Here is a 20,826-nt window from a genome sequence, read left to right as displayed (position 1 = left end):
GCTGGTCACCGAGCGTGTCCGTTTTGGTAGACGGACAGATGTATGTGAACAGCAATTCTCTGGATAACTTGTGCTATTCCTAATACTGCAGTTATTTTCTCTGGCAATTACATTTTGCTATAAATATGTGTGCCCTTAAGTTGATCCCAATATCAGTTTCAGCTAACTAATCAAATTATCTGCTAAGGTTTTGGAAATGATAACCCTTCCTCTATTTAAATAAAATGAGGGAAGGGATCCTAAATCCCAGAGGTTTGCCAGCACTAGATGCATTTTCAAGACAGGATGCCACTCTTCAGTAAATGGTTTGTCGTCAGACATCAGATCTGTTCACAGATCAGCACAACAGCGTTAATGTTTTTTATCAAGTAGGCAGGAAGGAGAAAAAAACCTGTGAGGTTTTTACCTTTAATGTTTTTCCAAGGTCTGCTCGTGGGCTCTCACGAAAGAAGTGGAAGTTAGATTTCAGATTACTTCTCATATTTTGAGGGCTTAGCAGCTAAACTTTAGCTTTCTGTTTTCCTTTTGCAAGACAGTGTGCCCTGCCCACAACTGAGTACACCAAAAGCTTATGTAAGGAAGAGCTTCTCATTATATTTAGAAGCTCTTCATTTTTGTACCAGTTAAAAGTTAATTCATAATACAGCTAATCAATCTGCAATGTAAACAAGTAGTTATATTCTCCCATGTAAATAACGACACTGATCATTACATATTCCGCTTGAGTTCATTAAATGCAGTTCTTCAGTCACAAGGGCAACAGGCATTCTGTGATGGACTTCCTTTGAACTGTGCTCAAATGAGTGGAATAGCTGAGATTCCTGATAGAGATCTGAGCCATTTGCCTCATTTTCTTAATAGCTTCAGCTATTTGCATACTCAACACCATTTCGTAATTTGCTATTTAAACTAAATTCATTTCCCCAAACCCTTCTCTCCCTATCTAAACCAAACTTATTTACATTTATAGTAAATGCTTTTCAGCAAGTTGTAAGGGGGGGAAAAATATCCCAGAAGTGGTTTAAACGGAGCAAATATTCAAAGTTCTGTATTGATTTGCTTTCTGAGTTTCCTTCCAAAGATGCTACAGGGACAAAAGCTTTAGAGGCTTAACACACACTTTCACACGTTTTTGTTTCTTCTTCTCTTTTATAGAAAGGACAGATTTTGCCCAGTGAATCACCTTCATAACTTTTGCCCAGTGACTACAGGATGATTGGTATCATGCCATTCCCCCCCAGAAAGTAAAGAAAATACAGCCTTTTACTTCAAATAGTTTATGAATGCAAGATTACAAGAAATATATTAGTCAAAATGCAGGGCTATCAAGCACTGAACCAAGGATGCTGGCATCAGTTTGCCTACCATTTTGCATGTGGAAAAAATACACTATGTCTACAGGTAAAAAGGCATCACTAATGCATCATGAATTACTCTGGTCAGCCAACATCACCTCTGCAGCCTGGTGCATGTTTTAAGACCTGAAAATAACCATATTAATTGTTTGAGATGAGACACTGGAACGAAATCATTCTTAAACAGGAAAGTTTTTGCTTTGCTCTTCTCGAGGTAACACCAAAAAAACCTAAAATTAAGATCTTACAGTTCAGCAGCCACTTTAACACTTGTTAGGCTAGCCTTCACACAAGGAGCATGCATACAGCCACTGTTCGTGCTTTAAATCGAGGGCTGTTGGTTAATTCAAGTCACTGTTTTCTCACCTTATTCGATTAACCTGTTGAACTGGACGTCCACCATAGGAAAAAGAAAATTAAATGATGTTAAGTGTAGCAGACAAATACAGATCACACCAAGAAGCTAACACTCATGAGTTGTCGTAATAAGGGATAATAACAACAATTAAAAAAAATAATCAGTCTTTTCTGTGCATATTTCTCGTTTGAAAGGTCCCAGGAAATCATGATGTGCCTGGCCGTTTCTGTTGCTGATTTCTGATTACTTCTAATTGTTTTTTGCATTGCTGATAGTAAGTTGAGAGACTTTTGTTTTCATCTAACAGCTTTTTATGTTCTTGTACCAGACGGGATGTGTTTTGCTGGTCTTTTTCATCCTGGTCCAGTTCTGCTATCAGTTCTTGTCTAAAAAAAAAAAAAAAAAAGAAAAAAGTAATTGTAATCTACTTTGTGTGTAGGTGACTTAGGATGTTCCAAATCATTATTGGATTATTAGTCTGAACTCATGGCTGCTATTCTGGGGGGAAGGAGGGAGGGTAGGGGGAAGCTGATGAAAAAAAAGAAATCTTACTCTTTAAAGGCAGCCCAGGGAAAAATTCTCTTCCAAATAAAATCCACATTTAAACTTTAGAAGAGCTGCAAGCCATAGCCTCAGTCGCTAAAGTTGTCCTTTATCTAATGTCTTTCAGATGTAGTTCTACAGGTCACAGTAAAACATCTAAGGATTCAGAGTTTATAAATCTATTTGACCTCCAATTTTGCTTAACTATATGTACATTTAAAAACTGAAAAGGCAATCTGAAAGCCCAAATTACAATAATTTTAGTATCTTTTCCATGAAGCACTGTTTTCTGCTTGAACTTGAACTTTTTAAAGCAGTGGAAAAACAGAATCAAGCAAATTTTCTTTTAACTGTCATTTCACTTAATATATTGCCATAAGTGTTCAATATGGTTTTTAGCAACAATTTTCGAGGAACAAACACAGTGATAAACTCGCTATAAATTATCCTGCAAAACTGATGTAGCAGTTTGGTTTACTATTTGTTTATGAGGTGACAAGAAGGCAAGCTGCCAGCAATATTTTAACATCAAAATAGTAGAGGAGAAAGTTCATGTTAATTAATTGTTGCCATATGGTTTGTAATTACAGTTAAAGAAAACTTAATCATTCTATAAAGGTTGAACTAATAACTACCTTAACCAGCATCTAGTTCATCAGTCACAATACTATTTGTTTTAACACCTATGGGCAATTATGTTCTGATTAGGAAAAAAAAGTCTGGGAGAAGTGTGTATACATACTTCCTAGAAAAAAAGATAAAGTAGGAACCTAAAGGTACAGAATTGACAGCTTTGAAACAGAAACACATTCTTATATAATTTATTGACCCTTCTGGACAACAGAAATAAGACAAAAATGAGGATCTTCTCACTAGCTTCAGTAGCTCCACATGAAGTCTAAAAATTTCAATTGCAATAGAAAAACAAAGTCTGCTCTCAGGAAGCTAGGCCAGAACTGATTAGACAGCAGGGACATTTTACAGTAGCTTTGCCCCCACACCCCCATTCAGTATGCCATTTCTGATGTACGAAAGGGTCATACACACATTTTTCTCATTAGCTTTCCCACAAACACCAAGGCAAGCTCCTCATTAACCACCGCTCGCCTGCAGCGGCTGGGACGCTGGCGGGTAATGAGCTGGTTGCTTGTTCTGGCATGGGAGTACAGATCACCTGTCAGAACAGCTCCCCAGCCTTGGGAAACAGAAACAAGGAGAAGCAGAGCACACCAGAACTATAGTATTGCAAACAGGAGTTCTGAATCAACAGTGACCCCAGCCCATATCCAACAATACCTGCAGTCACTTCACTTGTATGAGCATACAACGTAAGAGGGAAGAGTTTATTTCCAGTGCACAAGGATAAGAAAGTGCATAATGGCTTTTAAGTATTAGATCCTAAACCCTTAGTAGAAAACCACTAGATATGTGTGGATAATACTGCTGCAAATGTGATGACTGACAAAAGTCAGATTTAAGATAAAATTAACTGCAAAATGAGTAACATTGACCTATTACTTTAAATTCTATAATACATTATCCAAATGATTACCGTCAAATTGCAATGGGAAATAAAATTCCAAGGATTCTCAATAGTCCGGGTCTTCCATTTCAGATGATACAAACATGACTAGTATGTTCCATACACAGATAGGCCATGCACTTTAAACTAGGACTTGTCCAGAAAAAGAGTCTTCCTTTCCATTATTTGCTCTAAGTATCTCACCTGTATGGAGAGGCTCAGTATTTCTGAGATTACAATAATTATGCCTTCTGAAATGCCACTTCATAAAACTAGAAATAATAGTCACAAATAACAGACTTTGTGTAAAAGAAATGCGTAAGATCAGAAAGGGTTAAACACATTTCACTTACTTCCTCTGCAACAGCAATGCAATTTCTGTCTGAACTTTCATGTACTCTTGTGCCATTTTGCAGTGCTGCTCAAACACAGCCATAGATTCTTTGGAGTTTGGGCATGGTGCTAGAGGCTGAAAATAAATCAGACATGTTAAAAACTAATGAACTGGTATCTTGGTATATAGTGTGTTAGAATGTCCCTGCAGTGTATTTATAACGTCTTTTAAAAACTGGTAAGCTTTTAAAAATAAGTGCTAAACCATGCACTGATGTCAATGTTGACTCAAACCTCAAATCTACAGTTATTAATCTGATGCTCTGTCACAAAAATCAAAGTAGCATTTAATCCCACACACAACAAATAAAGTGAATACAACATTTTAATTCAGTAACACTCAAGCTAATAATGTCTTATTTGGACAGTCAGACCCCACTTACATTTGGTTTTGGGGATCATATTTCCAGGGCTTGTTTTTAATAGCTTGATCAAATCTGAGTCAACCAATCTCAGATTACACAACATATTTTTTTAGCCTTGGTGAAAAGTTAGACAGAATATAAACACAGGTAAATATGCAGCACTGTATTTTACAGCCCAAAATTCACACGTTAGAATGAAATGCAAGATAAAGCATCTAATAGACATTTATTTATTACCTGTAACTGATGATCTAATGTAAGATATGCCATTGGGATGGAGTTATCTGACCCATTGGTCTCTGTAACAATGCCAAGAAAATTTTAATATATTTTCAGAGTTAATTCTATTCTTACAGGACAAAAACAAGAATTCTACATCATTTCACAATACACAGTCTGAATGTGGAAAGGCAAATGGAAATAGCAGCGTTCCAATCCCAAGGCAGATGAATCATTTTGTTTTTCTGATGAAGTTAAGAACTTCAAAAGTATGGTCTATCACACCAAGAAGAAATAGAGATTAAGGTTATCATCCTACACTTCTAGAAGCCACGTAGCAGCATACAGATTTTTAAAATACTATTTTTATACAGTTTGCAATCACATTCTCTATTTATAAAAAAATTGCCATTTCATTCTTGTTTATGAAGGATCAGCCAGCCAGCCCATGCATCTAATGATTTTAAAATTAGAAGCTGTGCAAACCAGCTCTGCCAAAATAAAATAAGCACAACCTCCTGCTCAGTTTTGAAACCTGCTTCCAAGTGAGGTCTGTAAGTATCTTCCTCACAACATGCTCTAGGGCATCTTCCCTGCTCTGTAGTGATACTTTGTGGGTAGCAAGGAACCCAGTAACCAATCTATCACCCGGGCCTGGCTGCTCTGAACTTCTCTTGTGCTTTCATTCCAAATTTGGCATGTTTCTGAACTCTTAGAGATCCTATCTTTTGGTAGCCCAAAATCTGGGGACCACAAGGTTACTGTTAAGCTTTAAGAGACATAGGAGTAAAGACACACGGAGAAACTACTGATTGTATAGCTGTATTATTGCTACTACAGGATTATATGGAGGAGGGTAGGTGGGAAAAAAAAGGGGCTGCTTACCCATACCCCAAAAGCACCTGCCACAGAGTAGTCGTGGTAGAGAAACTAAGGTGTTGCCCTCAAAGACTATGCTATCTCCAAGAGCAGCTTCAAAAGGAAACAGAAATAAGAGGGTGGGAATGGAGAAAACGTGGTTAAGTGTATGCTTGTAAGGAATCTGGAAGGTGGTAAAAGAAAAAGAAAAAAGAAAAACAACCCCAAAACCAGAGACTTAATCACCACGGCATCTTAAATGAGAACAATACAAAAAATCCTTCCCTACATTAGACTATTGCACTGTATGGAATAGTGCTACAGCAAAGGAATTATTGCAATATTGTTTCAAATACATCAATACATGCAAAAATCCTTCAGACTACATTTCTGAGCATTTCAGCACTGTGTCACAGAACTGTGACTCTTCCTGTGATTGACCAGATTGAGCTGCATCCTCATTTTAACATTTTGCTCCATTAACTTAAAAATGTACCCTCTTTCACAGAAAACTAAATTCAAAGAATTCCACGTTCATGGACTGCATAAACCTAACAAGAAACAATAAACATGTGGTACATTCTGTATTTACCTGAGTATAAGGTGAGGGATTTCTGTGGGCCAGAAAATGGACCTGACTTTTAGCTCTAGTGCTGTGCTGCGTTTGCGGCCCAAGCCCTGGGCCAAACAGCCTTCACACTGGCACACGACCAGCAACTTCCAGTTGCCAAGGAATGATTAATTTGGTAAAAGCTTGTTTCTGTCTGAGGCAGCAATTCCCATAAGCGCTCACTGCCCAAAGCAACTCAGGACCCACACTACACAGAAAAGGGCACGGAGTGGTCTGTGGCAGTGGGCAAGGGCTTTGGGAAATGATGAGTGACAAGGCAGAGAGTGGGATCAGGCAAAGTGAGAATGGACAGAAAGAAGAAAACACAGAAGCAAAACACAAAAGCATGTCACTGTCCTCCTACCACAAGAATAGGGGGTGGGGAAAAAAGTATGCATCTTACATAAGGAATCACCTTATATTTGGTAAAATACAAGTATGCGTATATATACACACATAGAGTGTGAATATATATGCTTGTACAAGAGTCAGTCCACATGTGGGTTTCTATTTTGCAGTTGGTTACAAGAAAAGAAGGAAAGAGTCTTGCCAGCCAATGACGAAATGGATCACAAGTAAAAGGTTTCAGAATTTGAGGCACTATGGAGGTGCCATATTTAGACTAAACTTAAGATTTAATATGTACATTTTGGTAATTTTTGTAATTCCTATTTATATTCAAAAAAAGAAATTGTGGGGATTTCATGCAGTCCAGTACTGGTTCTTTTCATAATGGCAGGCATTATGACTTTTAAGTTTTAGTTCAACTATTAAATCATGTTCATTCTTAATCCTGTTTCATAACAAAAGAACAGCGATGGCTACAAGTATTCACAACACTTCTGCAGACACGTTTACGTTAGTTCTTTTAAAAAGGGTAAGACTGTGTGTACATGTACATTCTGCATAAGCAACATTACAACACAGATAAAAAACCCAGAATTCCACTTGATACTCACCTACATAACATTTCAATTCAGAACTCAGAGTAACGAAAGCCTTAACTGTGCATCCATATTACAAACGCACAAGCCTAAAATGTTTTAACATGTCTATTCCCCTAACTCTCCAAAAACATGGTGCTAAGAATCTGCATTAAAGACTACCACCACTGTCTATGTACAGTACTTTCTTACAAGCACAATGATTAAAAGTTGATGTAACTTAATATAATCTCTATAAAAAAGTTCTTAAAGCCACTGTGCAAAGGAAAACAATAATGTAATGATTTAATTTGAGCAGAACTAAAATGGATGTAACTTTTCATAGCTTATTTTTGTTAATGTCTAGGAACACACCCCACACCATAATCAAATAAATATTTTATATTTTTTACCAGCAAAAAAGTGAACTGATGAACAAATGATTACCTGCGTCATCAGGTGTCCATGGATTACGAGTTGGCTTTTCAGAGGTTGGTCCCGAGGTAGTGATCATTCTCACACTAGGACTAGATGATCTACTGCTGTTTCTACTCTCCTGAAATGATAAAAGAAAACAAAATAACATTACAGGAAAAGTTAACAGAAGGTATTTTGAAGGGTTCATTAAAAAAAATAAATTACTGAAGAGCAAAATAAAGTTTGAAGAAACCTGAACCTGGAATCCTCCCAAATTCCCTCTTTCCCAAGCTTTTATCCTGAAAGTTCTCCAGATAGTTTTGATAAACTTTACATGCATCACAGGGATTATTTCATCCCCATTTCTACTCTTTACCATATGAAAATGAATATAATTTGGCTATTTAGCATAATAAAATGCAGTGTTGAACAACGTGTTCAAGATCTTTTATGTATAATCACAACACTATGTTTAATTTTCACACCGCTACTCAGCGAAATCTAGCAGCCCCTTCACATCAGGAAGCAATAAGAGTTTGTTTCCAATGTTTAATCAATGAGTGGAACCACATTCAACTAAAGGAATGCGGCTTACTAACTGCACTACTCTGTGGTGTATTAATCTACAGTTTTCTTACGGTTCTTATGCTAACTCAGAGGTTATGTGACTCATCTTCAGGAAACAGAAAAAACCCCTATCAAATCAAAAAGGATCAAGCAACTAAAGCAAAGCTATTAGAAGGTGAGTACATCTGTCACAAAGCAAATTAAGAACAGAATAATATAATGCTGTAGGAAGTTCCTTTACATAAAGCTTGACTCCTCCAATCCTTTTATCAAAGTGCAAAATGCTAAGACTTCATTATTCTACTGAGCTTCTTAACAGTTATTATTTACAATATATATTCTTGTATTTCCTATACACCCTCACTCACAAAATTAGTACAATAAAGGACTTAAGTAAATAAAGTGAAGGAAAAAGTTAATAATAAAGCGAAGTAAAAAGATGCTTTTAAAATACAACTATTTTCAATATTGTGCATTTATCATGCAATTTTGATTAAATGTCCCTATTTTTCAAAAGAAGCATTCAAATATATGTTATCTGGAAACTGTATGCCTTTATGATTCTAATTTCCTAATACTCATGTAATTTCATTTCCTAATTTTATGTTTAAAAGACAGGATTTCATAACAGTAACAGGATTCTACACACTGAAATATCCATTATTTCAACTGCCTTCTGTTTCTCCTGTTGTTTTTATCCTGTTGTTTTCTGCTTGTAGCCTGGAACATGGCAATAAACCACTGTAGAAACACTCTGATGGATGATGGCATCACACTTCTTAAAAAAAGCTTTTGTGTTGGAGCCTTTGTTGATGATTAAGCCTGGTTTAAGGTGCCGAGCTTATAGCTTACTGTCAGCATCCCTGGATAGGAATGATAAACACACTGTGCTGATGTGAAAGGTCAGAAGACAGAGCAAGCACTTTTAACAGAGGGTAAGTCCCTTAAACAAAAAGATTTGTTGAATATCTACAGTTGATAGCAAAGGGCACCTGAGAAGCACTCTAGTTACAGCAGCTTCTCAATGCCATACTAGAATGCTTGCTGTACTGGATTGGGCTTTATTTTTGGTCTGGGTTTTTTTTCTGTTGATGGACCAAAACATTTCCTTGGTAACATTATTCAGATAAAATTACTAGAGGTAGAAATGAAGGATTTGTATCTGAAAGAACTCTAAAAAGCACTGTAAATCCCCTCAAATCAACTTGTTAGATTATAGCCTATGAGCATGTGTTGAGTGAGATGTTTTAGGCCCCCCAGGCGCCAGCTCTGACAGGTAAGCCAAAGACTGTTCTTCAGCAGTAAGTTTCTGCTACCCTTTTGCAGCTATCCTTTCATCCTTGCTTCGTCCAGGTATCTCTGCATGTTCAATGGACTTGTTACCAGGTTACTCTAAAATCATCTTTGCCAGGTGGCCAAACCCACGTGGTACTGTCAGCTTCTTAGCTACCACTTCTCCAAGGTTTGCCGAGTCTTGAGAACCTGGTGTGCTCTGAGGAATGATCCTCCACTCAGTTTTAAATGGACTATCCAACTTAAAGAAAACATTGCTACTAGCCCTGTCTCATTTCCTTGTCTGTGGCTTGTATCTCTCTGTAGAAGGGGAGGGTGGGGGGTAAAAAAAAAAAGTGTATCTGTGACTGATTTCACAATCTCACGGACAGAATGATTCATCTGATAATATCAGATACCCCAAAGTGTCATATTTAGCTTGCATGCATGTGGGCATGTACATTCTGACTTTGCTTCTCCACTCTTCAACACAGTATATGGTTTTATTCTTTTTTTTTTCCATTTTGAAGTGAACTGTAAGAGTTACAAAAGGCTCAGCAGCAGTTATTTACAAAAAAACCCCAAACATTTAAAAGACACAGTTTTGATATTATGATAGCAGTGTAAAGGATGATGTGCCAAAACAACCAACCCAACAGAAGATACACAGGCATCTGATCACAACCTGCAGTTCATTAGTAATTATGCCAAATAATCAGTATCTGTATAAAAGAGAAATTTTTGTAAAGACTTTATCCAGCATAAATAGCCTGTGTTTCCTTCAAGCCTCCAAAAGTTTTATGGCTGCAGTTCAGAGTTTGCATGTCTGTTCCCATTACGAGGGTGTGCAGGTAAGGGGCTGGATAGATGGCACACTGCAGTGTTTCAAAATACATGTGCAGGGAAATGGGAAGGCAGAAGAAACAATCAAGCGGGGAAAAAAAAAAAGCATCAGAGTATATGGATGGAGACAAGTGGAAATGTAGCACTTAACAGTACAGAGGGTTGTAGAAGTGCTCCTAACGTCACTTCGAGTAAGGTCTAGTCTAAGGTCCACAAGTACTAGAGAAATCTGTGAAAAACTGGACTGAAACACAGGTTCTCAACACCAAACCACCCCAACCTTTGGCCCAGGATATTTCCCATCTAAACTGTCGATGTAAAAGGGTCAGTTGAGCAGTAGAATCACCTGCGAAGCACTACTGCTGTCGATAACATCGCTAAGAGCAGTAACGGAAAATGCCTAAAGCATCTCAACAACATAAAAATAGTAATCACCCATACAAAGCACACCAAAACTTACTCTAACAGGACACAGAAATAAAATATACATAAATATCATAATATGTACAAGAAGGTTGGATTAAAACAGACCTGCATTTAGGCAGGGAGATGCCTTGGTCTACCTTTTCAGGTAAACATTCCAAAACTTTGGTATATTTATGATACCAAGCTCAGTGTTTTCTTCCACCTTAACAAATATTCCATTCTGTAGAATCCTCCCCAATTAAGAAAAAAAACCCTAACACACCACCATAGTTCAACAGAATAATTTTCTACTGACACAGCTGCAATTTTCAGGAGAAGAATGTTTAATGGAAAGATTTCCGATCAGCTTTAGCCCCTTGGTCAATTAGCTAAAAAGAAAAACAGAGCTGGGGCATTCTGTGAATTTGGAGTGGGGTGTACAAGGGCTGGGTGCGGGAGCAGAGGCAGGCAGTGAGTGCCATGGCAGCGGGGTGAAGGCGGCTGCGTGGCAGGGTGGGTGTACAAGAGAATGGAATGTGGGGAAGAAGGATGTTTGCAATGAAGGGAGGGAGGGGGAAGGGGTTTTTCACATTAGAAGGGATAACCTATGTATGGTATGGTGCTTATGGGGAGATATGATAAACTGACCAGAGCTACGCTAGTCACAGATGGGGTTTTCTGCTTTGGGTAGTAGATTGCTTACAAGGGGTAGCAGATCCAGATATTTAATAAAAATTGAAGACAGTGAGGTCCAGAGTTATAGAAACTCATAGAGAGTAATCTTAAGTCTTTTGCCATAATTACATTGTGCTTGCTTTCTTCATTACTTTGATTTTTTTTTTTAATATACAAGCATATTTATGTCAAAAACTAGCATCAGTTTCAGCAGAATTTTGTAGGTTTTTTTCACACACAAAAATGGAATGAAAATTCATTATTCATTTATAAGGACAGTACAAAAACATCTTCCAAGAACTGATTTTTCACGCCTGTTAAAATATTATGTTTTCAAGATTTTATCATAATGTTTCCAAAAACTGTAAATTAGGAGACAATTTAATTATTTCACTGAGATTTCCAACATCTCACCTATCAGAAGCAAGAAAGTAAAGTGTGGTTCTTGTACTTCTATAGCAGTTTCTCATCAGAAAATCTCAAGGTAAACAAACTTTTGTGACAATTTAGATGCAATATCCATACAAGGAACAGACTCGCTTTCAAAGAGTATTATGATTGCTATTCAGATACAAAGTAAATTCTGAAATTCTGTATTTTTAAATATTAACCTTTCTTTAAAATTAACAGAATGAAACATTTTCAATAAGTAAAGCTATGTTTAAACATGTTCATAAATCAATCAGGGCAATTCAGTATAACTGACGTACAGTCACTTAATTTTTTTTTCCCCAAGTCTTGAATAATTTTAGTTCTACAATTAACTGAAAAGGCTAATAATTTCTTTACTAAATTTTGCAGATTAATTTCTTTCTAACAAACCTATTTTCTCTGAAGATATTACAATGTATTTAAGGCTCATTTGTTAAGTTTCTGATAGGTGTACAGAGTAAATTCTAACACCACCTGAAGAATTTATGATGTTTGTGTGGCTATCCCACTCCACAAACTAAATAAGGATCAAACGTTTACCTCCCAGATAACTATGCACCCCCAAAATTACCACCTATTTTAGATTGCTGCAGTAGGTTGTTTAATATGGAAACCTGATTAACCTGATGAATATGCTAAGCTCCAGTTTCCAGCATGCAAATACCAGTAGTGGTCTCAAAATTACCAATTCACACTAAACAGTCCCTGCAAATTATTGACACAGACAATGAAGCAATTAAAACCACAAAATGAACACAACTGAATGAAACGTTAGCTGTACTTTTTTCATTTAACAGGTTCTTAGTTTAATTTTAATTTTATATAGCATAGCACAGACTCTGTTACCATGGCATTTAGGGTATCAGATAAGAAGCTATTTTATTATAAAATATCTTAGTAGCATAGTCCTTTTTTAAAAGAAAACTTTAGAACAGCATCCTCCTGTAAACCTTGCTCAAGAAACAGAGAGGTAGAACTGTAAGTTACTATTCAAGGTTCAGAGACTAATAATAAATAGCTATTGAAACACATACTTTTTATTTTTATGCAAAAAGCGAGTCTAATATATGTATAACTGCTTCAGACAGTCTTAAGTAGTACTTAAAATGTTTTCTACATCGAGAGGTGAAAAGGCTTTCCTGTAGAACATCTGCTGTCAGTCAAATGAAGTGATACACAAAAAACGATGTGTACATAAAAATGATAAATGCTGCACAAGCTCTACAAAAAAAAGAGACTTCTCATTTAGAGCTCATTCACAGATAACCCTCATGGAATCTCATTTAAATGCAATACAAATGACACTACAGTCTACCAAACTTCCATATCATTTCCACAAAAGCATCAAAGATGAAGATTTCCAGACCAGTTTTCCCTGTACAGATTCGGTGTTGACTTTACTGAAAGAAGAGACAAGAAAGACATTACCTGACTGGACTCTGTTCCAGCAACACTAAGATCTTGAACGGATCTGCGCCTCTGCTGTCCGTTTCCTGCTGGGAAAAAAACAAAACAAAAACAAACCAGTGAAATCTATTCAGAACAAAATAAGTAGGGTGCGACTGTTGCAGAGGAGCTTGGAATTTGTACAAATCCACTGAGAGAAAGTTGGGGGGGGGAGGGGGGGGGGGGAGAAAGAGACAGCTGCAGAATTTTAACTCAAAACATGCTGGCCTGTCAACAAAAAGTATATCCTAACACAATAACCACTCCTACCACATGAATAGCTGCTGCGCTCTACTCCACCATCTTCTGTCACATGTATTTGGTCAGGCTTAGTACTTGGGGCAGGAGCTGGTGACGACATCTATTTCAAGTGCGTTACGTTATGGGGATTTCTAAAAGCTAGACCGCAAAGATAACAGGCTGCCAGCTTTAACCTGTTGCTCTTTGGCGTGCTCAAGGAACACGGCAAGGACTTCGGCTTGCATGCTGCTCCCCTCATGAAAACTAAGCAGCAAAAGTGCTTCCTTCTGGCCTTTGCCTTCTTCTGCCCAACAAATCTATGTCCTATTCTCATGGTCTGAGAAGTGTGAAAAGGGGATGGTTCGGCTAAATCACATCTCACCATCAACCTACCGAGCACAATGCTGTAATCTTTTCCTCTTCTCCTTCCACCTGTTAGCAATTATCCACCAGTGACAGCTACATAAAACAGTTTAAATTTTAACACTGACACGTAATCAAAGGCATTTCCAGGAAACCAAGTCTCCTTAAAAATAAAAGGAGATTATGCAACGGAATCTCCCTGGCTACTTTGATTTTTATTACGGCGATTGTTTATATTGTCTCTTGAGAGCAGGTCAGCTGTCCAAAAGGAAACACCAAAACGCCTCGAGTAACAGCTGACAATGCTCAAAATTCTTGCTCTTAGCTCTGCATTACGTAACTTTTCTACTAGAGGGGAGCATCTGAAACATGTCCTGCAGCCCTGGCAGCCCCTCGCCCCGCGACCCTGCACACAACAGCCAGCCCAGCTCGCTCCAAGCCCTGTAACAGGCGCCGCATTTTTAACCTTTTAGGTTCTTCCTCTTCAGCATCACTTCCACATGACTCCACAGCCTGTCTTGACAGGTGTATTGATTTGCAACAATTACTATAAAAACGTAAGGCTACTGAACATTAAGCAGTACATTTAATTGTATCATACTTTATTTTTTTAAAGACAGGTACTATTACACATAGGAACGTATTACCACAAAACTGCAATACAAAATTCTAAGTGTCACTTCCCCAATTTGTCATGGCATTGTATAGTCTAAAATTTATAGCAAGTACTATGAGAAACAAGCATCTAAGAAAATCAAAAAGGATTCTAGAATGGGAATATTGTTTGTTCTGACTACAAATTAATTTGAATTGCAACTTTTCTGTGCTTTTGATCTTTTTGCCTATGAAATTCAGGGAAAGTATATACTTACCTAAGCAACAATGGCTATGATTACATTTAATACTTGGATATTAGAGACTGTGTGAATGATAAATGTATGTCAACATTTCTGAACTTTTTTCATTTGAAGTGAACTTTTTCACTACCTAGTCATTTAACAAACCAGATCATACATTTAATTCTCTGCTGTGGATACTTCATCTGGATGCCACAGCTCATCTCAATATTCAAGATATGGGCGAGCCACCCACGACTGGTACAAAATTATGTGCACGTTTCATTCAACAACACTGTTATAAAATTAGCTCAGCTGAAATAGGCTTGCAAAAATATCTGAAATTCTCATTTCAGATTAGCAACATTTGTGAATTTAAAGAACCCAGGGCATGTGTTGCTGAAATATTAGAACATGGCTGCCAAAACGTTAAAATAATCAGGGTGGGGTGCAAGAAAGAAAAGAAAATGCCTTGGGGTAAGAAGGGTCAAAACTATTGTGTTGTAATAAATGAACACCTTTAAATGAAGTATCTTTGAGTTAGTAGCATGAGGGAAGAGCAAGCTCTACTAGGCAATGCCATTTTAATTAGTATAACTACTGCAGACATCTGGCAATAGCTTAGACAAAGCAGAAACAGAACTAGGAATCAACAAATACTTATTGCTCCAGATTCAAGACAAATATAAATTGAAAAATATACTCTATAACATACAACCTTTCTTTGAAATGATCGCTGCTACTTCTCTGTGCCTTCCTCTCACAGTTTTGAGATTGTTCTTACCTATGTATCTATTTAGAACAAATTCTCATTACAGAAACTAAGATATACACAGAAGTTCATATACAGTAGCTTGATACACTATGGCAGGACTTCAGTGGTTTACAGAATTTTAAGATTAAAAATCAAACATCACAAACATACTTTGTGGCCTCAAAAATCCCAGTTTCACATACTGTCATTTGTTTTCTAAAAGTACATTCAAATGGGACAGATAACTTCCACTGTGTGATGTCCCAAATACTACAGCGAAACAAAAATCTACAACGTAAGGCTTTTGATCACTGCCCCCACCCACCCTCTCCCATCAAATATCCAGACCAGCTACAAACTCTTCTCCCTGCTCTTTAGCAGATACTTGGTATCTCCCTTTTACACTTTCTTATTTGCCCACAGTACTATCTCTTCCTAACCATACCTACAAGATCCAAACCTCTCATCAGCACAGGATGATCAGTGAATGCAACAGTGCTAGAAGACATTTTAAAGAAGTTAAAACATTGATCTGAGTACCAGAAGGATGAAGTGATCTGGGGAGACAAGAGTGGGATTTCTGGCTCTTACTTGGTTTAAAAGCAGATGGAAAAACTACAGACCTAAAGCATCTATAATTCCTATACACTTTCTAAAGACACTCAACAAAATGTGTCTATCCTAAGGAATCATTTATGCAGTGTCAATGCTATAAAAATCTTAATGCTGTGGCACAGTTTCAGATAAAAAAATTACAAAGCCAAATGTATGCACGCTATATGCATGAGAAGTCTAACATTGGCAGTGAAGAAAACGCTGTACTTGAAGGTATTTTTGATAGTTACAGCTTGACTGATTCGTACAGAAAAGGTGTTCTGACTAGTTTCCTTGATCATATTACAGATTGGACTTTTTGTTTCTTTAAACACATAGCTTCTTAAGTCTTTTGTACTTACTAGGGGGTTTATTTTTCATATATATATTTTAAGATGTTGGTGCTTACTATCTATACCATTATACTATAATTGGATATAAATAAATAAATAAATAAATTGATACTTGGCTACCTGGTTACAGGGCACCACTGCTGAAACTCATTTGCCAAATTGTTACACAAAAAAGGAACTAGTTGATCCATTTTTCAGTTCCTAAGTTTTATAAACTAGTAACACAAAACAGCATCTTAAATGAAAGTTCTATTCAACCCTTATTTAAATCTATTTAGAAAGAATAGCATCTATATTTTAGAAACTTCTGGCAACATTTTACCTTCAACTGTTAAAAATTTGCATTTTACCACCTCAGTAGCATAATCAGTTCACAGATGAAAAGCAGCTGAGGCAACACATTACGAAAACCCCCAATGATAGCAGATGTAATACTCATACTTCTAAAATAACCCTGCCCCAAAGCAGCTGACTCATGGTAACATGCCTGCGTGGTGCCTCCCCTCGCCTAGGAGCAGCTGTTTCACCATGTGCTCAGCAGAACTTCAGGCACGAGCACGGACTGGGTCAGCACTTGCGCTGCCCCGAGGACCAAGACGGACGTGCCCAGGAAAAGTTCTGAGGAGCTGGGTATGTGGCAGAAGTGCTGTGGAACGTAGCAGGGTGGGATCGAGATGAAGCTGCTGGTTTGGGGGTCTTGGAAGTATGGCGAGAAGGGGAAAAGCCTTTAAGAGGCCAGGACTTGAGAGGCCTTGTGCTGAGAGAGTAAGGAAAGAAAAAGAGGGGAGAAACAGGCCACGTAATATTGCCTTTACAAAGAGTAACTGAGCAAGATACTTCTGAATATCTGCTTTAAATATATAGGTAATTATTTTACTCGGCAGTGGATCACATCCCTGTCATGTAAAGATGAGTCTCTTTTCTTTCCTGGCCTTGTGATTCTTACTGGAAAGCTGCTCTGACAACCAGAAAACTGTTAATATACAACAGAGACTTATTTGCACCCAATTTGCATTTTTATTTTTTTCCTCTGTAGTGCCAATGCTGTCCTGTAGCTTAAACAATTCTCTCTTCCTAGTCTTTAGTTGCAGATTTAGCTATATAAAATAATTTTTCATTTCTCAGCTTTCATTTTGTGGGCTAGAAAAGCCACCCTTTCAGATTCTTCTCTATGTTCTACCATAGCATCCTAGTAGCTCTTCTTACTATCACTTCAGAGCATACATGTTTCTTTTATATGGCTGCCCAGAACAAGTATGTCAAATTCCCGATTAAACTTCAACAAGGGCCTGTAAGTAGTGTTAGTGCTTCCTTATGTTTTGTGGAAATGAACTCTAAGATTTCATACGTTTTCAGAACTGCATTACATCAGTGGCTTATACTACCTGGGATTAGTCTGCATGTACCTGCTATGGTCCCATGTACCAACAAGAAGTTTTTGCTTGTGTATGACCTATGGTGCATGACACCGTAATTTTACCCTCTACCTTCCCCCCTAGCCCAGTCAAAACAAAGTTCACCCAATGTGACACTCTAATCCTCCTCTTTAGGAATAGTTGCTCCTGATAAAGCATGGTGAATTTCATTATCACTTATTTAAGACTTAAATACCTTACGAGTAAATTTGAAAAAAAGTCCTGTACCTTCTTTCACTCTACAGGTTGCTGTCTCTTTCCAAATTCTCCTTGGAATCCCACCCTGTCAAGTTCAATTAGGACAACCCAGGTGAAGAATATCTAATTGACTTCCTCTACTTAAATAAGTAAACCCAATAGACTGGTACAATCTATTTTGTGAAAATGACAGAGCATTCACTGAGTTTTTAATTATGCTCTAAGAGTTTCAGGGTTTCTTGGAAGCCTCAACGCTGTTACATGCACACAGCGTGCTCAGACAAGAATTCTGATTATAGAGCTTATTTACCAGGCTCTCATGACATGTCAGCACTGCAAAGCTTGACATATCACTTTCCTTGCTCTCTCAGGATTTCACTATGTCATGGCAGGCGAGGACAATTTCAAAATTACAGCAGAAAGCTACACAAGTAGGCTTTCTTGCTAATTTTTTACTCTCAATGCTAAATAGGCAATTTTTTGGAATCGGCTGCTTGACATTCTGTATTTGTACATGTAAACTTCAATAAAGTTATTTGAAAGAATCTTCTGCACAAGAATATCCTTTGCATTCAACTTTAAAATACCAAACAATGTCAAGAATTGCAAGAAAGCTTCCTCAGATGACACATTTAGAGTAGGGAGCCCACAGATTTTAATGGCTCTCCAGATTAGCAGTAGATCCTATCACTTACATCATCTGCCTCTGACAAATCATTTTGAAGCGACTGCTCATGGTATATCCATCACAGTTTGGAACTGATTATACTTAGTAGTGGTTACTTCCCTTATTATTAGGTTTTGAGAAGTATGAAAGAAAGAAAACCACTCTGATTGCAGGGAAAAAAAAAAGCAATGGGAAAGACAAGCAACGTGCTGCTACCTAAATACAGCTTTGGGATTGATAAAAGCTAATCATTGAAGTCCCAACTGAAATTACCAGCTATAGTACCTGATTGTACCGATTTTCTTCCTGTTAGATGCCTCTCCTAATAATTTTATTTTGTATTAACTTAAACACAACAGAAATACCTCATGCAGAGATATTTTAGCTCTAGAAGTGTAGTAAAATACAGGAATTACATAGATTAAGCATAATTTCTTTTAATCGCAGGTATCGTGGATTTGAAGGTCTGTACATAATGTATTAAAGGTTTTTTTCTACTAATATTTAATTAGGTTAAAAATGGGTGCTCAAACCCAACACAAATCAGAGCTACCTAGATAGGAATGTTTCAGGCTTAAGTCCACTTCCACTACATAAAGTGTGTAATAAAAGACTGAATATATAGTTTTGCTCTATAAGACGACCTTTACTGATAAAAGTAAATTCAAACTAGAAGATCGAATCCTTTCCTGATAGAAGTAACTGTACTAAAATATCATCCTCCTCTTCACAGAGGCGTTATGAAAAAAATATTGAACAGTTCTAGTTCTGTCCTAAAGGAACTGGAGCAAGAAGTATTTTTAGCAGTCTGATCATTATTCCGGCATCTTAACCAACTGACCCGTTCACCTGGTCTGCGATACCTGGTATGATGATCTCAGGGACATCCAGAATGTTGCCAAATGAAGCAGTTTTACGATGGCCTCGTTTAGGCTTGGAATAGGCTGAAAAAATACACATATACAATACACATGCAAAACACTAAAATGGCAATAGCAAAATTATTAAATTCCTAATATTGCATTTTTCATAAACTCGGTTAAACTATAGTTCATGCAAAAATGTGTCATGCAGAGTAAACTGCATTGCCTTCCACTCATGCTTACACATAATAAAAGCAACTGTTAAAAAGCAAAAAAATGCAGAACTAGCCGTCATTACAACACTGTGTCATTAGTTGTAGTTAGCAACACAAAAGTCAAACACAGAAAGCAGCATGGCAACAAGGAAGGGAAAACCAAGTGTAATTATGCAGAGAGCAAATTAAATTATTTCAGGTCATATGTATATTTGCAATAAATTCTCGATTGTCTGAACTTACATAACATTTTCTCTATCATGTTGGGTACAAACTATTTTATAAAGATTAGTAGTTGGGTACTCTTCTTTAAATCACCTCCTTTTAAAGGAAATCTCATCCATCTCTGAAAAAAATGCTTACTCCTACTACATTTCACGACCATTCCTGCCTTCTGTTCTTTTGTCCTACTAGTGAATTTGGGTTTTTTTTAGTTTGCAAACTGAGTATCTCTACCCACCTTTTAATTTTTGAATGATGTTGAAGAAATATTATATACTTTGGAATAAAATCTAAGCAGAGATTTTTAAATTTTGACTTTACAACTTGTATAGTTTAAGAAAAAATAGTCCCCATGAAAAGAAAAGTTTGAATACATCTCCTAAAGGTAGAAAGCTACAGCAAATCCATCTCAAACTTAATAAGTAACAGTGATGTACGTTACCAGATTTACTTTTACATTTAATCTAATGATAAATGGAACAAGGAGATTCAATAGTTCTTGACCTGATTTACTCTTAACAACCCAGTTCTCACCCAGACACACCTTTTTTTTTTTTCAGGGTCACAGCACATTTCTGTCAAACAGTTAACAAGATTAAAAAACCAAAGCAAAACCAATACAATGCTGTTTCAGCTTTTCTTGAAAAGGCTAAGGTCAGATGGGTTTGACCTCATTTCTAGTAGTCCACTACTGTCTGAAGTGATTTCCTTTTAAAAACCCCACCAAAAACTAGCATGCTCAATATATGTTTTTGTTTCAAAAAAATGAAACCCTACAGTCAAAAAAGGAGAATATTCTGAACTAATAATTACTATTCAAGAGCAATGTACTTAAGGAAGACAAGGAAAGACCAGGAAAATTAAAAACTCATACAAAGGAGGGCCAGGTTATCTCCACTATTG

At 37.1% G+C, this 20,826-nt stretch overlaps 1 protein-coding gene across 1 annotated transcript in view; it reads right to left on the bottom strand.

Annotated features, from left to right (window-relative positions):
- Positions 1 to 1,192: 1,192 nt before the first annotated feature.
- Positions 1,193 to 20,826, bottom strand: part of MAP3K7 (mitogen-activated protein kinase kinase kinase 7) — a gene marked incomplete at its 5' end in the record, with an annotated part of 34,516 nt that continues 14,882 nt past the window's right edge. Inside the window, 6 exons of the mRNA XM_084262346.1 lie at positions 1,193 to 2,099; positions 4,132 to 4,247; positions 4,774 to 4,835; positions 7,594 to 7,702; positions 13,186 to 13,253; positions 19,487 to 19,567. Coding sequence (XP_084118472.1) covers positions 1,919 to 2,099; positions 4,132 to 4,247; positions 4,774 to 4,835; positions 7,594 to 7,702; positions 13,186 to 13,253; positions 19,487 to 19,567 — 617 coding nt within the window. The 3' untranslated portion in view covers positions 1,193 to 1,918. The remainder of the gene's footprint in view (positions 2,100 to 4,131; positions 4,248 to 4,773; positions 4,836 to 7,593; positions 7,703 to 13,185; positions 13,254 to 19,486; positions 19,568 to 20,826) is intronic.

This window comes from Gallinula chloropus (assembly GCF_964237585.1).
Source record: "Gallinula chloropus genome assembly, chromosome: 3".
NCBI lineage: Eukaryota > Metazoa > Chordata > Aves > Gruiformes > Rallidae > Gallinula > Gallinula chloropus.
Note: the sequence above shows the minus strand (reverse complement) of the source record. Positions and strands in the feature narration are given on the sequence as shown.